Source organism: Trachemys scripta, chromosome 10 (assembly GCF_013100865.1).
Source record: "Trachemys scripta elegans isolate TJP31775 chromosome 10, CAS_Tse_1.0, whole genome shotgun sequence".
Classification (NCBI taxonomy): domain Eukaryota; kingdom Metazoa; phylum Chordata; order Testudines; family Emydidae; genus Trachemys; species Trachemys scripta.
The window spans coordinates 15,576,138-15,599,369 of NC_048307.1; the positions used below are offsets into that span (position 1 = coordinate 15,576,138).

Here is a 23,232-nt window from a genome sequence, read left to right on the forward strand (position 1 = left end):
ATTAAACTTCACACTAGAGGGGAAAAATCAAAGGAAGCATCTTGCCTTTGGTTTGGTACTACTCTACTAAAATCTGATGGCAATATTTAAGACAGGTCTAAAGGACAAGTTAGCATGCCCTCTACTGGTAGTGCACTAATACTTCAAACAGCAATAGGTCAAAGTGCTCTAGACATGATGTGAGGGGTTTGTCTTGGCGATGTAAATCACTACACTAAGTACTTAAAGTGTTGCTGTAGCACAAAATCCACAACCTGCATTGCTTTTTAATATACAAATCATAAATTTCCTGTCCTGTGTTACACATACACTTGCATGATTACACTGAGACAAATTGAGATTTTTAGTTCCTGCTTGAAGGAGCACAGCAGGACTACCAAAACAAACTTGCACTACCCCAATACACAAATTCTGACTTTATATATTTTTTTTTTTTTGAAAAAGGTACAATAAGGGAGTGTCTCTGACAAGCAACATATGCTTTTTACAAAAGGATCACTTGCTCAGTACAAAGCAACCAAGTTTAATCAGACATTCACCATACAATCAATTTAAATAGTGGAGTTGCAAAATTGGTACTTGGACTGTCTAGTTAAGAAACCTTTGCAACTAAATTAAATGTATGGAAGGTAAGAGTCAGAGGGTCATTAGTCTCAGGCTGGATCTAGTGTAGAAAGGGTACAATGCTTCTCTGTCATTCCCTTAAGAATTTCTTTTCGGATTTATTCCTACATTCTAGAATTTAAAATGAGTCCTTTAGGGTTAAAAACAAACAGATACAAAAATATTGCACATGTATCCAAGCAGCATTTTGAAAAACAAGAGATCCAATATTAGAAAATAGTCATGAAATAAATGAGATACCATGGAGGTATTTTCAGAAGGTAACTAGTGCAATCAAGACTGGCTGTTTAAAAACAAAATAGAAAACTTTATTTTTTTTAAACCCTCTCTCTCTTTGCACTAGATTTGCAACTGCACCATCATTTACTACCCCATTTCCTTTAATGAAACTTCCTAGTGGCAGTGTTCATTTCTAATAATTATTAATACTGTGCTTTTACATAAGCACCTTTCACCCAAGAATCTCAATGCTTTGCAAAGATGGGTAATACTGTAATTTTACAGATGTGAAACTGAGACACAATGGAAGTTAAGTGACATGCTCAAGATAACATAGCAAGTCTGTGGCAGAGCTAGAATTAAGGTGTCATGGTTCCTCTGCTCTAGCTCAATTATCTCCCTATGAATTGTGTTCTCAGTTTATCCAAATCCTTCGCCCTGTAAAATGAAAGATACAGTAATATACATGTAACTGGCTAAGACTCATCTTACTGTCCCATTTCCAGAAAGGTTAGATCTGTTTCTGTCAAAATCCTGAATACATTCATTTTAACTATCTTATTACAGTTAGCCAGTAATGTTTACTTTTGCAGAACCTCTGCACAGTAAAATGCATTTTGCATTATGACCGTCACCAAGACAACCCCTCCACAGTTTCTATTTTAGGCATGTTAAAAAAAAAAACAAAAAAACCCACACCACCACTTAAGTCTGAGGTTAAAGGCTCCTGAATACTTGAAGCCTAAAGAAGGAAAAAAAAGGGCTGTTCTCTTAGAGTTATAGTCATACTGTGTTGGTGTGAAAATCTCCTTCTATTTGACAGGTAATACAAGATGCTTTTTCCTCAGTTAAGTTGTTCAGGGCTTTGAGCACAACATCTGGCATGTGATCCGTTATCATCTTGGGACTTATTAAAATATTGCTAAAGGCTGTTTCTTTTGACCATCTTGCAGTATATTTAACATCAGAAGAACACCACCTAAAAAGAAATATTTCAATAAAGCCTTTTAGACATTTAGAATATCACATGAATTTTGATCTGTGTCCACTATACAGTGCAAATCCACATGTTGGCCTTAGAAAGCATATTGGTCATATATTTAAAACCTTTGCAGATTATTAAAGGATATAAACAAATCTTTACTCAGCTACTACTAAATATTTTATACAATTAGAAGAAAAAGTGGGCTTTTCAAAAAACCCTCCGTATTGGCCTACTGTGCTCCAATTTATATCAATGGTAAAACAACGCTAATTTGAGAACTAATCCTATTCCCACATTCTTCTTACCCTGAGTTACAGATCCTGTTCTATTGTAACATTTGTGCAGATGGAGTCTGTCGGTTTATTTACATAAACAAATGGAATTTCTCAACTAATGATGAACACATTAGTTAGTGACATCAATGAGCAGCTAATAATTTTTTCCATATTTCCATCAATATAAAACTAAACCAATATTTGCCATTTTCTACATCTGAAACTTCTAAAGGAACCCTTTTTTCCTAGTCTTTAAAATGGTTATTTATTTTTTATTAGCAATATCTCAAAATCACATTTGGGGCTAGATGGACTGGACAAAGTAGTGGTGTGTTATTTACTGACTACCATTATGTTGAGGGTGCTTTTATTACATATCCAATATTAGATTAAATATTATAATACAGCTAATTACTGTGTGTCAGGCTGAACTGAGGAGGAAGGCTGGGGAGTTTATTAGCCCAGGCTATTGATATTAATTATCCACCCACTCAATTGAGACCATCCTCAGGTTATTGCCAAACAGTACTGATTTTTAAGCTAAAAATATTAAAAAACGAATGTGAAAGAAGAAACCAGAAAGCTAAAAGAAAGAGGGCTGGCAAACGGCTGAAAGGAAAGTGTTTTAAAAGAATCTGGCCTGTCCACCCTTCTTCATTTTCCTCCTCCCTTCTCTTCTGGTCAACAAGGAGGCTCTTTCTCCTCTAAATCATCCATCTTTTTGTGTCTGTTTCAAAATGGAACTAGGAGGGGTGGACAGAGGCAGGAGCCTTGCTGGCCCATAGAGTGGGAAGTGAGGAAGGAGGGAAGAGATTTGCCTTTTTTTAAAACTCTTAAAAAATGCTTCATTTTTTGGTAGTTTCATAATCCCCATTTTCTTTGCTATTTGAGCATCTGTCTCCTTCCTGCTTCAACACAAAAGGAGAGAGAAGCTGAGGCAGCAAGGTTCCTGCTGGACCAGTTTGAGAATTCCAAGTACAGGAGCCAGAAGCAGAGAGATTTGCATGCTCAGGCTACAGTTATTAAGGCAAATATGTAATAGAAATGGTAGTACTACATCATTAACACAACTGTACCATGGCTGGGACAAGCCTATTTCAGTATAATGGGTGGTATTACACCAACTTTGACAATAACTAGGTGCTCTCTCCACAAACAATGGTAATGTCACGGTAGTGTGTACCAAAGCAATTAGCATCACCATTACAGCACCTACATACTTTGTGATGCCTTATATAGTGCTGTACAGTAGGTGGCCTGCGCCAAACACATAACAAGTACCTGTCCTGGCTAGTTTACTGTTGAAAGGTGTAAGTGAGTAGAACAGATTCAACACAGAATGGATTTCAGTCATTACAGTTGCAATGTCACAAGACAGTATTCAGTGGAGGGGACAAAGAATGAGGAGGTTGTTCCCAGTTTTGGGGGTAAGTGTGAAATGAAGCACTGACTCAGAAGTAGGTTAAAGAAACAGGGAACACCAGAGAAGACTGGATACAATATATAAAGAGCATGAATAGATGTAGGAGAAGATGAGAGCAGAGAGACCAGAGCTCTTGCCTCTGCTTCTAAGGTGAAGAAGAGAAGCTCCAATTTAATAATTCAGTGAAGCATAATGCTGATCATTTACCTTCTTGAGCTGGTTTCTTCTACAATATGGATGATTTTTCCTGGGAGATAAAGATGAGGATACTGAGGTGGAGCATTTAAAGGAGATTCATCCTCAATGGCATTGTAAGAAGGTGACCGATGCATCATTAAACTCTCTTCAGCTAGAAGAGGCTGGGTTAGGGCATCTTGACATCTACCATCTAACTCAGTTGGGAAGTTATCTGGATCGCCTCCAAACACTTCATACCAACACCCATACAGCAGGATCTGGTACTGAGTTCAGAGAGAAAGAAGCAGAATATGAAATTTTGATGTTTATTTTCAAAGTAGTATTTAATTTTAAACACACACACAAAATGCAAGATCTCTATACCAAAGTTTCTCCAAATTAAGTGGAGACACTTTTGTGGACTGAGCTGATATCAATTAATTAAGAGGGGTCAATTCAGAGGGAAACGTCTGCAACTTTGACAATTAATTCCTCCCCCAGTTCTCCTATCCAGCTTGAATCCCCACATTCACAATCTCTAGCTGCCTATCAGCTTCTTTAAGTTTAACTCTTCACAGAAGGCCTCCATAGGGTCTCTAATCTTGGAAGTACACACAAATCTTGTGGAAAAACCCGTGGAGGATCTAGGGTTTAACTCTAGGCATCGATGGAGGGCAGTTTTTAACCCACTCCTTCTCACACCACAAGGAAGTCATCTTCCTGACAATTTATTGTTCCAGTCCTCCAGGAGTATCACCCTAAAGCCTCATCCAGCATGCGATCCTTCTCCAATGACTACCGCTCTGAGAATGCAAGCATAGCTTCTTTTGGAACTTCACCTGTGTTCCCTCAATGAACAGTAAGGGCTGATGGTACAGCCAGACAAAGCCTTCCCTGGTGATGGGGAGAAGGAGTCCCTTCTACAAAATTCCCACCCCCTTTTGGTCCCAGAAGACAGGACCAAACTTAGCCTACTGAGCCATACTGGAGTCCTCGGTCATTGATCTATCAATCCCTCCTTAATCAGCTGCAGGGATCATTGCTGAGCAACACCAGGAGCACATTGTCCCACTACAGACACTTTGCACAGCCTCTGCATACTTCTAGTTCCTTCTAGCCAACATGGCAACAAATTGGAATGGTAAATAAACAATGCTGCCCTGCAGGAGATTCACCACTAGGCCTCCCGAAACACATGTGAACTTGACTGCAGCCTACAGCGTTTAACCTCATTAATACCAAACCCAAAAACTAGACAATAAAAATGAGATTTTTGCCTTAAAAAAAGGCACTGAAAATAAAGATGTTTTAAACAATTCCCCTATTTTTGTAAGTAATAACGATTTACTAAAACTATTAAAAAATCTTATTGATTTGTCACCATTTATGCTATTTGGTTTATATTTTGCATTTCCCTTGAGCCGCAAACTTGTCTGAATTACATACCCTATTTCAGCTCTCAGGTCTTATGTACAACGACAAGAGTTTCCAAAACAGCAGGGAAAGGTTTAAATAAGATGACACCATATACCTATGTTGTCACTAAATTAAAAATTAACAAACATTTCTATTCAATTTGTGCTTTGGAACCCCCTTCTTAACAGAAAACAAGCCATCACCACACTAAAAGTTGTATCAAAACTACTTGACAATTCCCTTTGCTTTCATTGTTCATGGTGTGTTTTGTTACCTTCGGCCTGTTACAATTAGCAACTATTCTCACTAGCCTTCTCTTCAGGTCTTCCATGTTCGGCATACTTAACCTGTTTAACATACAAAACAAAGTGAAAAAAGCTTCTTAGGCCAACTGCTGGAGAATAACCATCTCTGAATAAAATGTAATGGTTCATCTCAAGTCCTTACCTTGCAACAAGGTCCTTTCCAACAACGACTGACACAATGAAGCATTTAGAGTAGTCTGCAAGTGATTTGCTAAAAAAAACAAAACAAATATATATTTTATTTTATTCTTGCTATAACCTATGTTATTTGTATAATATAATAATGTGTTGCAATAAAAACATTCAGTTATTTTACTGCACTTTTTTCTGGAACTAGCCTTTTAAGACTAATTCAAGAGCAGGTTATACTGAACCTCCTTACACATGCTAAATAATAGGGATGGACTAGATGACTTCTCATGGTCCCTTACAATCCTAAATTTCTATGATTCTATGTACAGGCCAAGATTAGTTAAGGATTTTGATTTGAAGCATTTACTTTCAGTATTAACAGTGTATTCGTTAACAGAATTAATAGAGTATTTAATTCTTTAATGGCTATACAGGAACGATGTCCGATGGGACAATTACAACTTTGCTGGAAAACTTTATTTTATAAATAAGCTATGAACAAGTTTCAGTCATCATCTACAAAGGCAAACCCCACAGTCAGAACAAGATAAGCCTGTTCAAATTTCTTTAATATTAAGGCTGTCGATTAATTGCAGTTAACTCATGCGATTAACTCAAAAATATTAATCATGGTTAATTACAGTTTTAATCACACTGTTAAACAATAGAATACCAATTGAAATTTATTAAATATTGTGGATGTTAGAGAGAAAGTACGTACGTATTTGGTGTTGTAATTGAAATCAAAGTCTATATTATTCTTGATTATCTTTTACAGTGTAAATATTTGTAAACAAAAGAAATAGTATTTTTCAATTCTCCGCATACAAGTACTGTAGTGCAATCTGTGTTGTGAAAGTGCAACTTACAAATGTAGATTTTTTATGTTACATAGCTGCACTCAAAAACAAAACAATGTAAAACTTCAGAGCCTACAAGTCCATTCAGTTTTACATTTACAGGAGATAATGCTGCCCTCTTCTCATTTACAGTGTCAATAGAAAGTGAGAACAGGCATTTGCATGGCACTGTTGTAGCCAGCATTGCAAGGTATTTACGTGCCAGATATGCTAAACATTTGTATGCCCCTTCATGCTTCAGCCACCATTCCAGAGGACATGCTTCCATGCTGATGACACTCATTAAAAAAAAAAAAAAAAAAAAAAAAAAAGAAAGAGTTAATTAAATGTGTGACTGAACTCTCTGGGGGAGAATTATATGTCCCCTGCTCTGTTTTACCTGCATTCTGCCATATATTTATGTTATAGCAGTCTCAGATGATAACCCAGCACATGTTGTTCATTTTAAGAACACTTTCACCGCAGATTTGACAAAAAGGCAAAGAAGGTACCAATGTGAGATTTGTAAAGATAGCTATAGCATCAATCCAAGGTTTAAGAATCTGAAGTGCCTTCCAAAATCTGAGAGGAACGAGGCATGGAGCATGCTCTCAAATGTCTTAAAAGAGCAACACTCAGATGAAGAAACTACAGAACCCAAACCACCAAAAAAGAAAATCAACCTTCTGCTGGTGGCATCTCACTCAGATAATGAAAATGAACATGTGTCGGTCCGCACTGCTTTGGATGGTTATCGAGCAGATCCCGTCATCAGCATGGACACATCCTCTGGAATGGTAGTTGAAGCATGAAGGGACATATGAATCTTTAGCATATCTGGCACATAAATATCTTGCGATGCCAGCTACAACAGTGCCATGAGAATGCCTGTCCTCATTTTCAGGTGACATTGTAAACAAGAAGCGGGCAGCATTATCTCCTGTAAATATAAACAAACTTGTTGGTCTGAGCAAATGGCTGAACAAGAAGTAAGACTGAGTGGACTTGCAGGTTCTAAAGTTTTACACAGTTTTGTTTTTGAATGCAGTTATGTAACCAAAAAAAAAAAAAAAAATCTACTTTTGTAAGTTGCACTTTCATGATAAGGAGATTGCACTATAGTACTTGTATAAGGTGAACTGAAAAATACTATTTCTTTTGTTTTTTTACAGTGCTAGTACTTGTAATCAAAAATAAATATAAAGTGAGCACTATACTTTGTATTCTGTGTTGTAATTGAAATCAATATATTTGAAAAATGTAGAAAACATCAAAAAATATTTAAATAAATAGAATTCTATTATTGTTTAATCGCGCAATTTAATTTTTTTAAATTGCATGATTGTGATTTTTTTAAATTACTTGACAGCCCTATTTAATATATTAAACTTAAAACCACTACAGCTTCTTCTGTCAAAATACGAGCCAAATCCATCTCTGAAACAACTCCATTCAGTCATACCTGGGATGAATTTGTGTAAGTATCTTAATGATTTCTTTATCTTGCACTTAAAACCAAGTGTTGTATTTACCTTAACAATCCTCCTGGAGGAGAAAAGGCATAACATCTTAATGTTGGGAAGGAGTTTCTGAGCATGATGGCCAATATGGAAGCTGTTCCACCACCTAAACTGTGACCAACTATAACTAGTTTATATTCCTAAAGACAAAAACAGAAGAGTTATATGGTGAGGTTAAAAGAGAGACAGCTTGCTCCACTTTGGTTTCCAATGTAACTGAAGTGTTTTATCAAACACTGCTGGCAAAATTGAATAATTTGCAAGTCAGGACTTACAGGAGCAATGGTGAAAGCCTGGTTTAAAATGCCATCATTTATTAGCCTTCTGTAGATGTAATTTGCTGCTTGAGTTATCCCCTAGAAGACAGTATTCTAAGTTAAGAGAAAAAAGTAGTGTCTAGTTGGAAATGCAATACACATATCCCTTTAAATGCAGTGTTCAAAGTACTGACTGCAAAAATGTGTGATAACCTAGTTAACAGTTTCAATGCTCTACTGAAGCCCAAGAGTGGCACCTGAATGAGTGTACTGCACATTTACATTTTTTCTTTTCTTTTTTTAATTTAAAGGGACACGGGAGGCAAGCAAAACACCAGGATTACAACTTAAAAACTCTGCCTCCTGCATTGCAGAGAAGAACACTGCCAACAAGCCACCCAGACAGCTGCTCTACTCTGTCTCACAAAAAACCCAGCTAATTCCATTTAACTGAAGAAATTTAGGGTTGTTCATTTGATTTTTTTTCATTGAATAAATCACTTCAAATGGTTAAAGATGACACATGCCTTATGTACAAAACCATTTTCCAGAACGTCTTCGAGCGTCAGGTCTTCACACTCTGCTGACAGATCAGTGAGGAGATCCTGCAAGTAAATAACAAGACAGACCTCTTTTGCTACAGACATCTATTATGGGAATTTTCACAGCCCTTGACACTGTGTTACTACAGTAATATCCTCAAGCAAACTGTGAGTCTGCAAGTAATTGCACATAGAAAAGAGAAGTATGAATGTCTCTTACTTACACACATCTAGAAACCCATCACAAAGTGCCCTTTACAGCTACTGTATATACAAACAATATTCTGATTCAAGCTACTATGCAAAAGCTGGAAAGTACACTGTACATACACCTCACATCATATTGACACAAAATTACCTTTGCCTTTCTCTCGCTTGCCCCTTAAAATGGCATATAGGCTCTCAGGCATCCAAGAACAGACAGGCTTACCACTTAAGAAGATTATCTACTTCCCCTATCTCATTGCTGACTCAACTGTTGGGTTATTTTAAAATTAATTGTGTCACTGTAGCACTACAGTATTTCGTCTAGCCACTACAGAGAAGTGTACTATCTCCTCCAAACCATTGGGACATACCCATCTCCAGAGCCAGTGTTACACAACAGAGATGATACCTCAAAAGACAAGGTTCCTCTCACTGCAACCACAATAGCCTCCTTTTTGTGATCCAAAGCAACAAAAAATGGGATCTCGAAAATCTGAAGGATAAAAAATTAGGTGTGTTTAATGAAGATACCAAATTTATTGTAGTTTCCTGGAAAGAAATGAACATGACATCATGAAATTCTATTTAGGCATATAAACTTTTCTTACTGAACTCAGGATTTTTAAAATCTATTGAAAGTTATCATTAGGATTGCTCTTATTCTTGTACAAAGTTACGCGAGAGCTTTTGTTATGTTTTGTGAAGTCTGTCAGTACTTAAAAAAATGTCAATGTTTGTGTCACTGTTATCTAAACAAGCATCCGTGTATTAGGGTTGGGGTTTTTTTTAAATGCTTTTAAAAACATTTTGGGTTAGTTGGGGCTTCCATTTTATAACAGGGGAGGGCAAGGAGAGGAAAGCATCCTCTTCCTGGTTTCTAATTGAACTCAAGAAATTACTGAGAATTCTCTTGCTGAATGTTTGTCCAGATTGTTTACCTTGTTATGAAAGCTGATATGAATGAAATCTCTGTACTGTAGCCCTGTTATTTTTAGGATGGATCCAAAGTGAAAGTTAAGATGATCACCACCAATTATATCAGAATCTGTTGGGCTGTTTCTGCAACTAAGGAAACATGGGAAAGAAAAGTGAACTTGCCAGTTCCAGCTAGTTACATTTCCTTTCAGAAAAAGAACTCAATTACATTCACAGCAGGGTTTCTATTGGGAGCACACTGGGTGTTTATACTAGAAAGACTGGCTAATACACCATTGCTATAAATCTTTTCGCAGAGTAAACAAGGCAATTCCTAAGATGATAATTTTTTTTTTTAAAACTACATCCAGATAGAAATCATACACTTGAGGAAAAATTTCAAGTACAAAAACAATTCTAAGGAATGAGTTAATTTGACCCCAGCCACAATTTCAGCTATAAAATTATAAATTCATTCAATTTCTCCCAAGTCTTTATTACTGTATGTTGTGACATCTCAGGAGGATAAATTAACTTTATGGAAATTAAAGCTGGATGGAATATTCACCCCTAATGTCACAAATAATGGAGGCGACTATTTAAACAGAGAGATACTATATAAGATTACGCTTGCCTTCTTAGTATTAACTGACAAAGTTTGCAGTGTTATTGTAGCTGTGATGATCACAGAATATTGGAGACAAGGTGGGTTAGATAATAACTTTTACTTGGTCAACTTCAAAGCTGCCAAAGTTTGACATTGATGCACTTAGTATAATTTCCCAATTTCTTTTTCTTAATTTTGACACACTTGTGTTACATTATGTTAAATATAATATTAACATACAAAGCTAGTTTATGGTGAGATTTACTTATGTTAGATTTTGATCCTGCACCTGTCTCAGTGCAGATAGCCGCCTGTGCAGAGACCCATTAACTTGGGGGAAGACTGTCTATACAGAGAGAATTTCAGGATCAGGGTCTTTAACAACTGACTCATTCCTTATATAGAAGCAAATGGTTCCACTGTAAGACAAAGAGGTCTAGGAGGGGAATCTTGCCTGATTCCCCTAAATAGAGAAAACAATCAATGTACTTCCATTTATACACACTCTTGTCTAAGCAAAAGCATACAAGGCCTCAATCCATCTTTTTCGGTTTGGTTTGATTCCAACAGCCCATGACCCCATTTTGAGGAATGTCCATTCAACTCAATCAAATGCCTTTTCAGATACTAACATTGATCTGGCTGAATGAAGACCAGTAACTCTTTACACTGTTTGCAATCTTTTGTTTCTTTGTTTTCTTGTGACCATTGGGTCACACTCTTTGTAGCTTGCATAGGCTGAGCTCACTGCAAGCACCAGGTGCTCCTTGCATCCTTCCACTCCATCCCACAAGGCCCTGTGTGCTACCCTCCTGTCCCTCTATTTCAGGTACTCCCTGAAATTTCCCCATATTCCCCACATGCCAGCAGCTTTGTGTGCACCCCCATTCCTGTCATACCCTCCATACTAGGAGCTCTGTGTGCACCCTTTTCCTCCATGCACCCCATCTTCCCAGTGCTGGAGCTGTGTGCCCCTCTCTACCCACACCAGGATACCCCAATCTCTGCCTCACTAGGTTCTGTCTCCCCCCTATTCTCCATGCTAGTGGTCTTGGGTGCTCTCCACTCATACCAAGGTCCCTCTATTTTCACTCCACACCAGGGGCTCTGTGTGCCCTTCCCCCATTCTGTCTCCCAGGCCAGGGGCTGTGTGCACACTCCCATTCTCCCATGCCCCAATTCCCCCAAACCAGTATATTTTTTTGGGAGATAAGTCATTCAAGGTGCAAACATGTTAAACTTTATTAGGACAGGCAGAAATGAGACAGAGGTAGTTTTCTGCTGGAAGGCATTAATGGGTGCCATTAACCAACTGTTTGATTTTATAGACAAATACAGAGGGGCTTAAAGCTGTGGCTCTATGTGTCTCCCATTCCCCCTTTCAGTTGTCCAATTCTATCCAAAATCAATAGGATTCTGGTCACTAATGCCCACGAACATTCTCTGAACATTTGTAATTAATCAGGTGCAGTGTTCAAAAACTTCTTGTGTTAATAACCAAACACAGAAATGCCATCAAGTTCAGTGTATGGCTTTGTAAGTTTGGCCAAAGAAAACAGCTTGCCTACCCTTCCAAAATCGGAAGTAGTATTTTGAAGGCTGGTTTCCTTTTACTCAATTTGCGAAAGACAACTCTAGCAATCAAGCTCATGTATACTTATTAATAGATAGAAATTGACGAAATAAGAGAACTTCTATTTAAGTGATTTGTACTGATATGAAAAAACAAATAATTAAAAAAGAAACTATGCACTTTTAAGATCTTATACCAACCTACCAGTCACCACTAAGCTTACAGAGTGCAGTAAATGGGTTAGTGTAGATGTAGTAAGGCCATCCATAAGCAGCTGCAGCAAACTGCATGTAGTGAGCAGCATTTTCTAATTCAATATCCAAATCATCAGTCTGGAGGGGGAAAGAAACAAAAACAAAAAACAAACATGTAAGGCAAGCCCAGGATAAAGAATGCAGGTGCACACCATGCCACTGTAACACTAAGGGCCTAGATCTCCCCACAGACCCAAATAGTCATGGCAATGACGTTTATTCTTTTACCTTTTCACTGTAAGCCCCAGGTAAGTGAAACAGAACAACTGAGAGGAAGGAGTTCACACTTAGGCATATTCAATTTTCTTATTTAGAAAAAGTTTAGGGTTTATTTGTTAATAATAAAGTCTTGAAAATGGAGTCTTGAAAATTCTAATTATTATTTAAAGTAATTGTTCAGTAACAGTACCAAGTTTATATGTTTCTATACTTTATTATGCACTGATAAACATGGAACTGAAAATTAAATGTTCATTCTAAGGGGTGTAGGTGGAGGAAAAGCTACAGATTATGTAACAGATAATTCTCACAAGAGCTTTTTTTCCTTTGCACAGAACCCACCATCAGCTGAATTCAAAAGGAACTATCTAGTAAGTGGCGTGCACTTAAACTGTTTCAACTGAAGTGGAATAATCTACTTGGGTTAGAACGGTGCATTAGGTGAGAAATTAAAGATTACAAAAGGTACAAAATAATTTACAAGAGATTTTTCCCATTTTAAGCCATTTAAGAGACGGGTGGAAGATCCCAAAATGAAGTGTCACTCCTGATCAGCAAGCATTAAACAATTACTGTTTCTGTTTCTCATCCTGTCTGGATGTTGGTTACTTAGTTATAATTTGAAAGACAAGTACAGTATAATGACACTCCCCGGGTTACGCAAACCTGACTTATGCAAATCCGCACTTATGGAAAAAGTTCCGTAAGCTTTTTTTTTTTTTTTTTTGGGGGGGGGGGGGGGCCCGCATAATAGTCGGGTATACGTTCCCGACTTGCGCAAGGCATTCCGGAACGGAACGCTTGCGTAAATCGGGGAGCATCTGTACTGCAAGACCAACATTTTCAGCTTTATGCTCATAGAACTGGAATGTCATCTTATTTGTTTCTGCGCATATTCTTCTTGGTGATCCAAAAAAACCTTTAATTTTCACACATATACCTACTTCCCATTTCAAAATTTCATATTTATCAATATAAATGAAAACATAATTGTGGGTGGCATTTTTGGAAGTGCCTAAGGAACACAACTCCCATTGTTTTTCAATGGGACTTGTTCTCCTAAATCACTTGGATGCTTTTGAAAATCCCACCCTTATAGCCCGTTTTGGTGGGAGGTTTTTAGTTTATAATCATTTTCTAGTCATTTTTACTTTCAGGTTCTCCATGTATTAGTACAATTCAGCAATGTTTTGATTGCAAACTTCATAAGAGGATTTTTATTGGATTACAAAATTTCCTATTCGAACTTAAAATACTGGGAACTATGAGCCTTAGATTTTGTCAAAGCTAATTTTTACAAAACTTGCGTTTTAGTTCAGTTTGACAAGACTCTGTCCCTTAAACGGGCTGTTATCACAAAGCTGTTTTTTGGTAGCATATCTTACCACATGGGATAGGTGGGAATGACACAGGACTTCTTCAGGCTCTTTTGGGCAGTTTTCCACTTTATCTTGCTCTTGATGGAGCAGAGTGAAGCCTGCTGCTATGTCACTAGGCACCAGGTCAGTGTCCTGCCAAAGAAAATGGAAAATATTCTTTAAAAATAAACCCACATCATCGCAGGCAATCCACTGAAAAATTTAAAGTGATTTTCTTTTGCAGTTCTATAGTAAATACATTTACATCAGAAAGCAAGGATGTGCTTGTGAAACATTCACATCCCCATCCAACACACTCAATGTTGCATCTTTAAAAACTTTCTGCAAATAAAAGCCACATACATAAATTCCAGTGTAAAAAAGAAAGTTAAAAGCATCTTCTTTAAAAGGCCTGTGGAGCCCTAAAGCAAAACATGATCTGAACATGACTAATAATTGTCACAAGCAACTTAGGGGAAAAAAAACCGCTTACCTCCCTCTACAGCTACTATGCAAGTTTGAAGGAGTGCTCATGCTGTTATTTGTGATATGTGACTAGCAAATACTCCTGCTCTGAACCTATGGCAAGGCACATAGCATTTGCTTACAGATCTTTAACAATACTGTAAATACAACCCTGTCACTTAGAGCTCGATCCTGCAAAGTGATGAGCACTACAGTCACAAATGAAGTTGATAAGAAGTGAGGACACTCAGCCCCTTACAGGGATTGGGTTCTTAGGGTGCCATGAAGATTATTCCATCTGTAAAGAAACCACATTAGAAGGCCAGGGAGTATGGTAATTGAGCTTTTCATCACAAGATTTTTTGTTCAAATTGACTCTAGGTCAACAGTGATCACTGGAAGGCTCTTAGCAACTTATGTGAAATGAGACTGGCAAAATAAACATGCTATATCATGAATAATAATTAGAAATACTGGCAGAAGGATTCCCCTTCTATTAGCCATGAGAACTGGGATTTTGAAGTTTGACGGCAATGGGAAGACTCAGCAAAATCAGGACGTGGGCACTTCCTTTTCTACCATGCATAAGTGAAGGGGGGTTTACAGAGGAAAGGTCCAGGTACAGAGGTGGGGAGGTTTTAATTCGGCTGCACAGGATGACTATTCTCCTTATCAAGGCTCCCTCTAACATCCTACAACTCACCGACTTGGAGGCAATTATAGAGCAGCATGCACAGACACCATTTTAATGGGTAAGAACCTCTCCCACCAACCTTGAGTATGAAAAGAGATCCTAAGGTCACTGCTGAACTCTACTCTCTCACACTGCTGCATAGCGTGCTGGCAGTTAAGTCCCAGCTCAGTCAATACTACGCAGACCTTAACTTGTGATGAGCTTTCTACAGAACAGCTTTCTTGTATGGGCCAGTTTGGTATAGTTCAGGATGGGAGAACTGCCTTAACACATTGTTAATGCTGACATTACCTCTTCATAAGCTCAATAAATTAATGTAGCTAAATTGTAAAAAGCAAGAGAGGGTCCTGTGGCACCTTTAAGACTAACCGAAGTATTGGGAGCATAAGCTTTCGTGGGTAAGAACCTCACTTTTTCAGATTGCAAGTTTCTTCATGAGGTTGATAGATTTCCATTCCATATGGCTAAATGTAGTGCCTTGCATGGTGTCAAGTACCAGAGGGGTAGCCGTGTTAGTCTGAATCTGTAAAAAGCTTTTTTTTGCTTTTTACAGATTCAGACTAACACAGCTACCCCTCTGATACTTGTAGCTAAATTGTTTGCTGTTTGTACCATTCCCTACTACGGGCAAGGGGAAAAATGGTAAAATCAACCTCATTCCCCGACTAGGGAATTGCCCAAGCTGAAGAGAAAAATAACTTCACTAGCCGAATTACAGCCAATAGCTTTATTGGGAAATCTAAATTCCCAATATAGACAAGATCCTAAACTCAATTAATACCACCAGGCATTCTTAGAGGATCATGAGAAAACTCGAGGGGAGTGGGTTTTTTTTTTTTAGTGAAGACAGTGAATATGTTTGTACAAGGAAAAAAGTAATGGTACCATTTTATTTTTTAAATGCAAGCAAGCATGATATTACAGGAAAGCAAGTTTGTGACCAAAATATTGGTGAAAAAGTGGAGGCAAATTCACTGTTGTGAAGCTATTGCCTATCTGGCTCCTATGTCTGTGAAGTGCCAAGTGTGTTAAAATAAAGTAGTTTGAAAAACAGTGGTTACTTGAGCATGTGACTTTTCCAAGTTTGAAGTTTGTAATTTGTTAGTTTGTGCAATTTTCCCAATCTCTTCCCCCAAGAGGGCAAAGGAACCCATGTTAAAAGGAGGACAGCGTGGTGTAAGTTTTCTGTTTCAGAATAGAGCTGATAGGTATCAAAGCCTGATTCTCAAGTAAATGGCACTGCTGAACTCTCACTGACCTAAAGGCAAGAGCCACATGTGAAAATGCTGCAGTATTGGGGATTCAGTGTTTAGTCAAATGGCATGATAAGAACAAATAAACAAATCTTTCCATCTTACTGAGAAGTAGGTGCGGAAAAGCTCTGCAATACTTGTAAAAGCCACTCGGTGATCATCATCTTGCATAATACAACAACACAGTAACCTGATTCTCCTCTCCCAGACTCTGGTTGCGGTCTTCTTGACATTATAAAACAATTGGCCTGATTGACTGCTTTCCAAGTTGCGATTTATATCATCAGCCAGGTACAGTGTCTTTTTCCCCCCAAGTGGATCAAAGACAATTACAACTGCAACGATGGTAAAGATGATGATAACCCAGCTGCAAAACAGAAGGGTGTGAGAGGAAAGGCTTGGTGAACCATGTACTCCTAAAGTACTGTATACAAGAGCATGCAGCTATAACTCTTGTCAGCTATACTTCTTGTCATAGAAAAGAAAATACAGTTTATTGTGGCATACCACCAGCACACTCACTTACTGGTACCGATGATAGCTTTGTAATGGAGATATCCCATCCCATCTCCTAGAACTGGAAGGGACCTTGAAAGGTCATCGAGTCCAGCCCCCTGCCTTCACTAGCAGGACCAAGTATTGATTTTGCCCCAGATCCCTAAGTGGCCCCCTCAAGGATTGAACTCACAACCCTGGGTTTAACAGGCCAATGCTCAAACCACTGAGCTATCCCTCCCCCGCATAAATTAATGGGGATAACCCATCTCCTAGAACTGGAAGGGACCTTGAAAGGTCATCGAGTCCAGCCCCCTGCCTTCACTAGCAGGACCAAGTACTGATTTTGCCCCAGATCCCTAAGTGGCCCCCTCAAGGATTGAACTCACAACCCTGGGTTTAGCAGCCCAATGCTCAAACCACTGAGCTATCCCTCAAACCACTGAGCTATCCCCCCTATAATAGGGACACCAATACACTAGGAACAGGATTGAGACTGCCAACTCATTTCACATAACACACTAAACCTCTACTGCAATCACCACTGATGGATGACTGTTTTGAAATAGCTACCTTAAGTTGGGGAAGGCTCCATATGCCATTACCGGTCTCTTAAGGCATCTATTCCTGCTCCTCTGTTTCTCTTCTCCCACCCTCTTCACATCTGTCTGATCGTCCATCTTTGTTTGTCTTTTTGACCCCTTCTCAACTTTACTCTTCATAGCTTTCACTTCATCCCCAGCTTTGTAAGGGAGGATGTCACAACATCTCTCAGATAATTAGAAAAGCACAATGAAAACAATGAGTTTATTCTAGTCTTTATATATTCACTCACTATAAAAATCCTTGTTTAAGAAACTCCAGTAATTTAAAACAAATATCCAAGTTTTGAGTGGTCAGAAAAAATCTTCACTGGATATTTAAAATATAAATGCATAATATAAGCTTAGCTTTGTTTTCTGTTAGCATCTTTACCTTGCAATAACTGTCCAAAATACGACATTTACCACAGTCCTTTCACAACGTACATCAGTGTCCGACACCCATATAGCGCCCACAACTGCCCAGACCAATTCTGGGATATAAAGACCTAGCCGAGTATAAATCAATTTAGGAAGAGATTTCCTTGGCCCAGGGTTAGAAATTGTTCCTGAAATTACAGATGGAATTTAAGTAAAAAGTCACTTATGTACATAAAATATCCACACACAAAAATCAGTGTTTTTATGCTATGGTGCCCACTGTGAAATTTAATCAAGTATATAAAAACCCAACAAACTAAGATTTTTAAAGTGAAGTTTCGAAGCAGTGAAACTGTAGACCATAAAATGTCTTAGAACTGAATGGTGAACATCTTTAGCATTTTTAATGGTTTAAAACTGGAAATATTAAAATCATTTCTGCTTTCTCAGAGGAATTTTTGTATCTGTTGTTGGACACATCTCATTTCCCAGAAGATACATTTCAGCCTCAGCCTGTTCACATAGGACCTGATTTGACTCTCTAGGCCAGTGGTTTCCAAACTTTTTATGCGCAAGATCACTTTTTGAATTTAAGGGCAACCCAGGATCTACCTTGCCCCTTCCCCGAGGCTCCACCCTTTCCCCAAAGCCCCCACCCCACTCTCTCAATTGCTCGCTCTCCCCCACCCTCCCTCACTTTCACCAGCCTGGGGTAGGGGGTTGGGGTTTTGGAGGGGATTCCTTACATTTCTGGCAAGCATTTTTTGCTTCTACATATTATACTGGCATAGAACAAGTATTTCTATTTGGAGTTGCATCTTTAAAGATTGACAGGTTTGTCCAGTCAACTTAATAGAGATCAATCTCAGACTTTAAATCACTGATCTTTATTCATGGACTTTTCTCAAAGTCACTTTAGCTACAACAAAAACCCAATCACTATACAGCTTATTTTCTCAATAGGTCTGGGCTTACTAATAAGGCAGTTATATACAAGAACACAAGATGATACAAATTCTGTTCAGATGTCTGTGACTGCAATACTCCATCTTTTTGGGCAAAAGAGCAGTCAAACATTATTCTCCAAGTCCACCCCAAAAATCTCTTTGGAGTTAGCTAATTGTTCTAACCCAGTCCCCTTCCTTGGGAGGGAATCATGTTGTCTGTGATGCATCCACCCTGCATAAGGATGGGACCCAAAATGCACACATTCGTGTCACAGTTTGGGGTACTACCACCAATCTACCATCCAGCCTTGTCTCACTACTTTAAGACTATGAAGAGAGTTTGGGTTTTTTGTTTTTTTTTTTTTTAAATGAAATTGTGTTCTAGCAGAAGGATCTCCTCAAAATAGAAAAGTGGCATCTGTCTGATAAAGAGAACCAAAGCTACCCAGGTCTGAAATACTAGAAACCTTATTGTATTTTCTGTGAGTTACAAGTAGTTCATAGAAGGGCGAGGATGAGCTCAATTTATAAATACTTTTTATACTGTGAGATTATCAACTACAGAGATGTTACTGACAAAACTTGTCACCCAACAAACTAAAAATGGCAATTTACACTCTAATGCGGCAGATATTGTCAAGCAGACGATAGCTTAATTAATTGAACATTTCAGTGCCTCAGATGGTGATGCATGTTACTCAGCCTAACAAACTTGTGTCCACCCACTTGATCCAGGCACGTAATTTAACTAACAATGGATTATTTCACTGTTACTGTTTGAAAGTGCATGAATTGTTTTTATTGGGGGGAGGAGGGGAAATAATGTAAAAGTATCAATTGACTCCAGATATACGAGAGACTTATTAGATTATTTACTCCATCTTCCAGTTTCCTTATTGCACATTTTGTAGAGTTTTCTTCACTTTAGTTTTAGAGACATTAAGTAACAGGGTTTCCACCATTTCCCTTCAGAGATATTGTTTTTAATTGGGGAATTCTCTGTTAGATTTCCCAGAGATCCAATCTCTGTTTTCCCTTTCTTAATTTATCTGGTGATTCCTAGTTATATGCCCTTAAATTATGCTGAATAATCCTTCTCCCTCCTTGATGTTTATATACATGTATTTATATATAGTTATATCCCCAATCGGCCCCAAACTTGTAGTTTGGGCAAGGTACCTATATTGATTTTTAATCTTTCATCAGATCAGTCCCTCCAGATGCCTAAATATTTTAGCTGTTTTTCTATGATCACTCTAGGATGGTCCAATGGTTGGTGCACTAGCCTAGGACCTGTGGAGCAGGGACTTGGACCTGGGTCTCCCAACAGACTTTGTGTGTGACCTCAGGCAAGTCACAGCCTCTCTGTAAAACGGAGATCATACTCTACTGGAGTGTTGTGAGGATAAATACACTAGAGATTGTGAAGTGCTCAAATACTACCCTAATGGAGGCATACAAGTACCTAAGACAGATATTAGGAGGGTCTATCTTTCTGGTAATGAGGCTCACAGAACAGAACACAATATACAAAGGGACCATTACAGGTACCTCTCTGTCCCATGATAAGGTGTCTGTGCATATGCTCCCATATCATATTAGTTTGCCTCTCTTCCTCAAGCTGAAACTCTTCCTGTTTACATAATTATTGTATTAATAAGACACTGTATAATTTGTGTGGACCACCTTTCTATATACTTTTCCTTAACAGCCTACTGTATCTGATACACTTTTGATATGTGGCGCTGACTGTGACTATATAAGGCTATGTTTATAAGTACCATTACGGAGCAGATGGATTCTGCATAGCTGCTCCTGGAAGTCTGTCAGAGGTGTTAAAAACAGTGCATCTTTTCAGATTATTTATTAGTGAACTAGTAAATTGCTGGATGTGGAAGTAGCAGCATTGCTGAATCTGATTTGGTTGTGAGAGGATATTTTGGAGTTCCCCTATTTTATAGTTATCTACAGGGTGTAGTAAACTGTTACCTCTATTTGATTATTTAAGGTTAGCAGAGTTTAATTTATTTGTATTAGGTAGTATTAATACTGAGAAGTGGTTACTATAAATCTTATTACTGTCAGGGCACACAGAATGTTTGTAAAGCTGTTCTATTTTAATGGCAAATCTAAATAAAATATATAAATCCTACTACTATAAATATCAGGTATTGCAGACTAAGTATTTACCTTGCATACTGATATACACAATAGCAGATACAGTGCATATTATGACAGCCAGGAGAACGAGGAGGACAAGCAGGTAGCTGTGCAATAATCCCCCTCCAGTACAGTTAAATTTCCCTTTGTGAATGGAGTACAAAATAAGAATTCCAATCCACCTGCAGAAAAACAGTACCATAAGTTGTCACAGCTAGGAAGAAACATATTTCACCACAAAGCTAATTCAGTCATAAAAAATTATCCATCTTCATTTAAAAATAATTCATTGTGGGAACATGCCCCTTTTATGAAACTCACAGAATGTAAAGACCCCAGTAGAGTATATTGCAGTAACCAAACAGAGACTACAAGCTCAACAATATACTCCTTTTTTTAATAGCACCTTTCATTCAGATGGATCCCAGAGCACTTCAATGATGGATGAAGTTTATCAGTTTAAGTGATGCAACCACATCTTGAAGTAGTAGCAAATGATTACTGTGTAGAATGGTCTTAATTTAGTACAGCATGCAAAAGTTACATTACATGTCTCATTCTCAATATGAAAACCCGGGTTATCAATACATGATAGGAAAAAACCCTCAATTTCTCTTTCACTTCTCTGTAATAAAATGCCAAATGGACCAGACAGTCTCACATCACATCTAAACAAATATTCCTAACAGCATACCAACTCAGCAGCTTCCCAGGCATGTTATAAAAATCAACAAGATAATCTACACATACATAATAGCAATTTCCTAAGGAGCCCAAGGACTACTCCAATTAGCATGAAAGTTAACATACATTTAAAATAAAACAATTAAAATAACCCTAACATTCGCATAATCCTTTATAGAGGACTAGAAATCACTTATCAATAGTTAATCAGCCGCTGATCAATTTTGCCTTCAGCCTGCTGTCACCAGGAGGGAATGGCTGCAGGCAGAACACTTGAGTCTGTCTGTATCTATCTGTTGTCTCTTGTCTTATACACTGTAAGCTCCTTGGGGCAGGGAACATCTTTTTGTTCTGTTCATACAACACCTAGCACAATGGCATACTGGGTTCTAATAATAGGGCACTGCAAATGTACAGTGCCCCTTCCATGGCAGACCAGATCTCCCAGCTGCATGGGTCTCCTCCCCTTGGAGGCTGGTGGGAAGTGAGGATGGGGTGGCTCTTACCAGATCATTCTGATGAAAAGTTCAAAGGCTCCCGGAAAAACAAAGTCATCACTAGCGATAGCCCAGCGTCTCCCAAATATCACCATTCCAGGCATCTTGGGGACCCTACCAGTGCTGTGCCTGCTCCTCCTGCAGGAAGCAAATGTACTGATGACCCACACATCTCCTTACCCTCACTAAAGCAGGGAGCCTGCCTCCTACCAAAACTAGCCACCATACCTCAGATTACGTCTCTCTGACCACAAGCTACGCATCTGCCCCCTTTCCCTGCCCCCCCTTCCCCCCCCTGCTCCTGAAGGGCCGTCCCCAGGCCTGCCGCAGCCGGGCTGCCCCCCCCCCCCCCCCCCCCCCCAGCCCAACCCCCCCCCGAAACACTTCCCTGCCCAGCCCCAGCCGGGCTGCCCGCCTTCCGTCCCCGCACTTCCCTGCCACACCCCCAGCCTCCCAAGAAGCGGCCCCGCACCAGCGAGACGCTCCCTGCTCTCCTCGGACAGAACGTCACACCAGTCCAAAGAGGATTTCGTAAAAACAACACAACGCCATGACGCAACCACGCAGCGTAAGCCCTTAGAATCGCGCAGTGCACACATTCACCCTTTCCCACCGGCGCATGAGTAGAGCTCGCGCGCTAGACGCTTTCCCATCCCGTTTCAGGATGAGACGCATGCGCAGGGCTTCTACGAGCCCCGCCCTTCGAGCGGCCAGGCGCATGCGCAAAGGACGCGGGGCTCGGAGTCCTCTCTGCTCCCTCTCGCCCACGCCTGCCTAGCCCCGAGGCGCATGCGCAGAGCTCTCCCGTGCTGACAGGCACTCCCCTGGAAGTGGAGACGCTGAGAGACAGCAGGCTGGGCACCGGACACTTGGCTGTCCCCCATGATGCTGCCCCCTGGCAGATGTGGCAGCTGGCCCTGTTCTGCCCCTTATGGCATTGTGACAACCATATGATATCACCTCACAGCACCATACCATCACCCTACATGCCACTACAATGTGGGGTCCTGTGGGTCCCTCCCACACTGACAAGATACAGCGGGGTTCTAAGAATCTCCTTATTCTGATCTGTATGTTCTGGTTCACCAAAAAAAGTTGTGAGCTCTCAACTGAAAGACAGCAAGAACACTGGTCGTCAATATAATTGTGAAATGTATGTATGTGTACTATGTAAGGAGTTATTAATCTGTACTAGAATATTATGGTTTTAAGCATACAAGTTAAAAGC

At 39.2% G+C, this 23,232-nt stretch overlaps 1 protein-coding gene across 2 annotated transcripts; it reads right to left on the reverse strand.

The window, feature by feature from the left end:
• Positions 1-246: 246 nt before the first annotated feature.
• Positions 247-22,635, reverse strand: DAGLB (diacylglycerol lipase beta). 2 transcript variants are annotated; one of them, XM_034783675.1, is made up of 16 exons: positions 22,477-22,635; positions 22,014-22,142; positions 20,854-21,005; positions 17,730-17,904; positions 16,365-16,626; positions 13,875-14,000; positions 12,221-12,348; positions 9,860-9,986; positions 9,331-9,414; positions 8,700-8,777; positions 8,191-8,271; positions 7,928-8,055; positions 5,567-5,635; positions 5,394-5,466; positions 3,734-3,987; positions 247-1,822 (listed from the first exon to the last, which is right to left on the reverse strand). In XM_034783675.1, the coding sequence occupies exons 2-16, from the start codon at positions 22,106-22,108 to the stop codon at positions 1,627-1,629; spliced, it is 2,028 nt and encodes a 675-aa protein (XP_034639566.1). In that variant the 5' UTR covers positions 22,109-22,142; positions 22,477-22,635; the 3' UTR covers positions 247-1,626. The 2 variants fall into 2 exon arrangements, with proteins under 2 accessions (XP_034639566.1, XP_034639567.1); XM_034783676.1 differs by lacking the exons at positions 17,730-17,904; positions 20,854-21,005; positions 22,014-22,142; positions 22,477-22,635 and adding an exon at positions 17,328-17,675.
• Between the last annotated feature and the right edge of the window lie 597 nt (positions 22,636-23,232).